The sequence below is a fragment of the Phanerochaete carnosa genome, assembly GCF_000300595.1.
Source record: "Phanerochaete carnosa HHB-10118-sp unplaced genomic scaffold PHACAscaffold_25, whole genome shotgun sequence".
NCBI lineage: Eukaryota > Fungi > Basidiomycota > Agaricomycetes > Polyporales > Phanerochaetaceae > Phanerochaete > Phanerochaete carnosa.
The window spans coordinates 13,636-19,584 of record NW_006767652.1 but is presented as its reverse complement, the minus strand read 5'-3'; the positions used below and the strand labels follow the sequence as shown (position 1 = coordinate 19,584).

At 47.9% G+C, this 5,949-nt stretch overlaps 3 protein-coding genes across 3 annotated transcripts; all 3 read right to left on the bottom strand.

Annotated features, from left to right (window-relative positions):
• Positions 1 to 294: 294 nt before the first annotated feature.
• On the bottom strand, positions 295 to 1,141 carry PHACADRAFT_107075 (uncharacterized protein; the record flags this gene model as incomplete). The annotated part of the gene is made up of 2 exons (XM_007402102.1): positions 295 to 895; positions 948 to 1,141. Coding segments are annotated over 2 exons (795 nt in total), but the record flags the coding sequence as incomplete, so codon positions are not given.
• Positions 1,142 to 2,096: 955 nt separating this feature from the next.
• Positions 2,097 to 2,830, bottom strand: PHACADRAFT_107073 (uncharacterized protein; the record flags this gene model as incomplete). Its single annotated transcript, XM_007402101.1, has 2 exons — positions 2,097 to 2,514; positions 2,598 to 2,830. 2 exons carry the CDS (start codon positions 2,828 to 2,830, stop codon positions 2,097 to 2,099), a joined length of 651 nt encoding a protein of 216 aa, XP_007402163.1.
• A 2,214-nt stretch (positions 2,831 to 5,044) lies between these two features.
• On the bottom strand, positions 5,045 to 5,518 carry PHACADRAFT_107077 (uncharacterized protein; the record flags this gene model as incomplete). The annotated part of the gene is made up of 1 exon (XM_007402100.1): positions 5,045 to 5,518. One exon carries the CDS (start codon positions 5,516 to 5,518, stop codon positions 5,045 to 5,047), a length of 474 nt encoding a protein of 157 aa, XP_007402162.1.
• Between the last annotated feature and the right edge of the window lie 431 nt (positions 5,519 to 5,949).

Below are 5,949 nucleotides of genomic sequence, written 5' to 3'. Positions count from 1 at the left end.
TCATTCTAAATTATCATTATTTTTCTCCAAAGGAGTGACAAATCGAATAACAGCCTGAGATCGAGCCGCGGCCAGGGTGCCGATTGGTTGGGCCTTCGCCCGAACCACCACCGACAAATCCGACAGCAGGCGAGCAGGCCCCCCAGAACCCCGGACAACCATCTCAAGCACAAAACAACACTCATCGCAATTTGCACATTCATATGAATGAATATCATTCGCTTTTCTAAATGACCTTACAACCCCAGACAACCCCACCCTAAGTACCTCGAGGCGCCTCCCTGTAAGCGCGCGCTAACTCGCTTTTACACTCCCTTGGTTCTCGCGCAGGTGTTGTATCTCGGCCTGTGCCTTGGCAAGCTCAGCTTGTACATCCCGCAATGACTCTGTCAGCTCCTGAAGCTTGGCGTCCTTTGCCTCGAGGAGCTCCTGCATGCTGCTCCGCAGGTCCGCGAGCTCAGCTCGGTGTTGCTCCGCCTGTCGCTCGAGCTCAGGCTCCGCCTTGAGGCCATGCCCCGCACCCGTCTTCGTGAGCAGCTTGCGCTCATCTACCATATTCTGTTGGATTCGCAGTGGCGCGGATGAGAAGCCGATGATCTTGCAGATGATGCGGTGCGCTGACTCGACGGTGTTGTCATGTTGCATCATGTGTGCACCCTTCTCGAATGCGAGCTTGAAAAAGAGGTTGCTGTTCGTCATCTCGCGCTCGCGTGCGGCGCCAATGCTAGGCTTGATGTCGCCCCACATGTTTGTGATAATGACGACGCTCTTCAGAGTTTCGTCGCCGCAGAGCTTGCGGAAAAGCCGAAGATTCTTGCGCCCGATGCCACCCATGCGGGTGTCCGTGATGCGCGTCAGGTAAATGACGCCATTGAGGGTGCGTCCTTGCTTGTATCTACAATGACATGTCAGACGCAAATCACAAGCACACGGGCGGCAGAGCGTACGTCACGGCCAGGAAGTCAGCGATGAGCCAGAGGATCTCAGCCTCGGTCTTGACGGTGTCATTGAACCCCGGGGTATCGACGAGGGTGACCATCTTGCCATCAAGCATGAAAGGTAAAGCAACCTCGACTTCTGAGGTGCACGATTCCAGGCCATGGCCAACCTTCAATTTGGAGTCGCTAACGAGATTGATGAACTTTTATGGAAAGGGATCTCAGCAGCCACGGAGATACGTGTTACGGTAACCCTGCATAGCTTACCGTTGACTCTTCTGCGCTGGTTGCACCAATGACACTATCTACGAGTTAACTTGGCAGTTGGTAACAAGGACGCAGGACGTACGCAATGAGGGCGGCATCGTCACTTGTACTATCCAGTTCTTGTACAAGCTCCTCACGCACTTTCCTGAGCTCGGCCTCCCCGTCCGAGCGAACGAGGTGAGTATTGAGCTCTTCTGAAGGTGCTCTTGCATCTTCCGGTGTAACAAATCCGACTATCAACGGGTCATGAATTTTATGGATGATGATAGATGAATTCATGATATTACCGCCATGATCATCTACTGCGATACGTGGGCGCTGGCTTTGAAGCATTGGCATTATACTTCCAGGTGAGCCTTTTTGATTGTAAGATGCGGGTACTGTGACAGATTTAGTGTACACTTACCATTGTTTGAAATCCCCAGCAGAAACAGATCATCGTGAGACGCAATAGCGGAGGTTGTATTTGAGTACTGTCGGAGAAGATGTCGTCCAGCTACTTCTTCCCATTTAAACAAAAGCACCAACATCTAAAATGTAGTCCAGCAGATCTTCCAGTGCGTCGCAAAGCTGAATGCTTGGAAATGAATCTCTGATGATAGTGTTCCCAGTGATTGTTGCTTCATACCTTCTTTGTCGGAGGGTGCATATTCGCTGCAACTAATATGAAAATCTCAGTATCGACCACTTAGAGTTCGCTTGTGTAAACTGATCACCGGATGAACACACATCTTCCGGATCCTCAGAATCACCCATGTCCCTGGGCTCCGCCCCTGCTACAATCTTCATTGGGAGAAAGCGACGGTACTTGGCTTTACAATACATGACAAACAGACACTGGTCCCGCCTATGGCCTGCTGGAGTATCCAGATACTGTCGCTTCGGTCCACTTCACTGGCTGACTGACGCCACTGCCTCCTCTGAGCGCTCAATCCCAAACTCTGCAGATGCGATGCTCCCCTCTGTACCAAACAAGATTGAATGCGACTTGCCGCGGTTTGCGACAGCCGCGACGGCCCACTCTGAGGTCATAAGCCAGCCGATTACCAAGACGATGTCCTCTGGGGAGATCTCGCAGCCTTGGTCTATTGCAAACCTGTGCCACGACGAATGGTGAAGCCTGACATACTCGCGGGTGCGCGGATTTGCTTGTACGTGCGACAAAGTGACGTTGGAGCCAGGCACTAAGATTGCACCTTCTCGTTTTTTGCACTCAAACTTGTATGATATGGAAACGCCCTTACTTCTTACCACATGTTGGAAAAACTTATGCAAAAGACAAGAACAGAAACTCACGCTGTTGCCCCTGCTTCAGCTTTGAACTGGAAGATCGACTTGCTGTAGATCAGCTTTGGAGGCAAGTAGCATTCCTTGGTCTGCAAAAGAGCTCACTTGTTGTACTCGAGTGAGACATAGCCATGCAGAACTCCAAAATCTGCATGTACTGGGTCTTCTGCAGTGAGAGTACAATTGAAGAGCCAGTAAAAGCACCCATCTTCGATGAATCCAACGTCCCCGATGAGGATCTCACCATATTGAGAGGGTTCAGGTTGCCACAGCGGCTTGCCATGTCCGTGGTTCCGCAACTGATCTGCGTATATGAGGGAGGCCTCAGAGTGGAACATACTAAATTGTGAGTGGGTGAGCGGGGCAGGGACAAGGGTGAGGAGAGGAGATTGCTGTGACGTTCACAGCACACTAATGCAGGATACAGAGCCTTACCATTGTCACAAGGTCATGTTGAGGATCCCGATGAGCGCGCTTTTAGCCTATACTAAGGATCTTTCCGAAGCGCTGCTTCTGCCGTGAGACCCCAGTGAAAGGCAAGCTGAGCATATCGAAGGCTGCTCGGCACCTGTACTAGCTGCACGCGTTCGTGATATCCGCCACCGTGTGCGGGCAGCTTGTCATGCATCGCACTGGCTGTATCGCCTCAGATGAAATATATGTCAGATATATCGGTGTTCTGCATGGAGAGAGCAGATATCGAGAGCAAAGTAGTTGCATACGATGAAGGTTCTGGATAGTAGACAGACAATGTGCAATGGCAAAGCTTTCTGTAGCACTCTTTCGGAGCTGGAGACCTTCCACCTTTGTTTCACCAGCAAACTGCTGCCAATATACGTCATCCGGGATCACAGCTCCCAACCTCGTGCTGAACTAATCTTTTAATACTCATTCAAGTCTTGCGAAGCTGCACCCTCGACCGAGGTGTTGTCATTTCAGTTACATTCTCTATAGCCCTCAGCTTGTGCACCAACTACATGAAGGCGAATGGCTCCAGTATCGTTATGCCGCAGGAGCAGGGAGATCATGGCGAGCTCGCCATAACTCTTGTCATTGGTGGTGCTCCTTTGATCGGCCGGCAAGGTACGCCATGTCTCGTGTCCTGCACAACGCCTGGTGTTGAACGTTTGCGGTAATTCCGGGCCTGTTCAGGAGGCTCTCTAGCCTCTCGCTTATTGTTGCAACTGGTCCAAGCATAACCGGGTACCCTTCTAAGAAGTCTCTTGGTGCCACGCCCGCTGCCACAGACTTCAACCTGCCGCCACTGATCGACCTCCCTGCCATAGACAAAACGATGCAAATAAAGTTTGTCACAATTGCATGCGTCTAGCTAGAGATCGTAGGCTGCTACATACAATGTTATCTAGGCGGCAAGCTCATGATTGACCTGGTGCTACAAGAAGCAATGTGGGGAAATAAAAATGCCTAGCATATCTATGAATTGGACACATCTTTTGATATAGCGGCTGTATACATTAAAATATACAGTCGTGTAGCCTAATAGGATATCTGCAGTAAAATTAATCTATGCGCATAATTTCAACATGTGATGTAGGACTTGAATATTGGTATAAGCATGGTATAAAATGAAGCACCTGAGGCTATAAGCAGTGCCTGACGGAAGAAAACACATGGCATGTGGGCTCTACTTGAAATTGTTGAAGATCCACTCTGGTGGAAGCTCAAGATACAGATGAAGTTGCAATTCTGCAGCAGTCAGACGTTCATTGGGATTCCTGGCAACAAATTGATCAGTACCATCCAAAGACCAGTAATGTCTAGCTCACATTGCAAAGCACTTCTTATGGAAGTCGTCGGCAAGCAATGACAAAGTGATATCTTTGAGGACAGGTGGTCCCTGCTTGGTTTGACGTATCTGGAATAGTGTCAGAATTTCAGATACTCACATTCTTTTTTTTTCTCTCCTGAATTTAAAGTGCTATCTACGGAGGATAATGTACACCTGTCTACTAGTGTCTGTGCGCAATAAATATCAGCGTCTATAGTGGCGCAGGAGTCCGAGGCTCCAATAAATAGTAGACAAAATCAAAGACCAAAATGTCTCATTGCTCACTGTCTAATGGTGAGCATGGCCATGCTGCAACTATTTGTGCAGCATACGGAGCCGGGGCTACCTCCTCCCGGTTGGATTCAGACAATAATGTCTGAAAACTGAAGGGGGGAGATCCCGCATAGTCAGAAAATGACAGATCATCCACATGAATGAGTGTTTTAGATTCTTTACTGTCATTGCCACATTGTGTGACTTCCATTTTGAGAGGAACATGAGCTGCAACAAGAACTAACTGTAGCCAGTCCAGTGTGACATCCCGGAACAGCTGGTGTCCTTCAGGATGGTGTTGTCGGTACTTGGCCCATATGTGTTTGATGGGCCATTGTGTTCTGCTGTTTAGCCATTGTAAGAATGGTGTTGGGCACTTGTCTTTGTGAGTAGCCCATTTGTATTAATTGTAGAGCATTGGCCTCTGTAGCACAATTATGTCAAACACAATGTTGACAATGTGGTACTTTCAATCTGAGGTATTGGCATCTCACAGTGGAAACACATCTGTTTGCATGTGTTCCATCAAGTCCTGCCACCCAAAGGTTCCAACAAGTGGATTGAACAACAGGAGTTTGTGTATGTTATCAATTGTGACTACCTGCTCCTTGTTTTGGAGCTCAAGCTGTTTTCCTGCTGAAATCAGCTCTAGTCGAGTTTGATCAGGCGCACATTTAGGTGGTTTGATATTGCTTTTTCTTATCCAGTATGGGCATTCATACAAGATATGATCTCTTGTCTCATAGGCATTTGTGCATAAACACGTTCGACTGCCTTCAAGATTCATTTTATTATGGAATTCTCCATGAGAAAAATACCCAGTTATAAATCTGGTCATATGCACGTATAAGCGGTGGTCATGCCCAAATTTCTGAAGAAAGTAATGTTTGCTATCAGGAATGATAAGCTTGTGTTCTGTTTGTTTTAGCAAAGTGGAATGACCACGGTATTTGATACTGTTCATCATTATCTGCCAGCTTTTACGAGCTTTAACCTTAGTAGCTGCTTGTGCTGCAGCATATGATGATCCATTTTGGGTTGGCTAGTCCTATTGCAGGCAGCCTCACTAGCAAGTTTGTCCACTGTCTCATTAAAGCGAGTAGACCAGCTGTCCATCTGGGTCTTTTCCGAACATGACAGGGGACCCATGCAATACACACTTTGTGTTAACTATGTGCACTGAGGAATTTTTTCAGGGCAATAAAAGCTCTGATAGAATGAATTTGGGCACCTTTGCAATCTCCTTTGAAGATTGAGAGTCCAGCAGCAACACTGTCCACAAACACATTGAGTGTAAAGTGGTAATCATCTTGTTTAAGTGCCTGTTGACCATCATATGATTGTGACCACACTTCATATTCCTTTACCAGCCCTTTAATTCATATGGATAGGGCA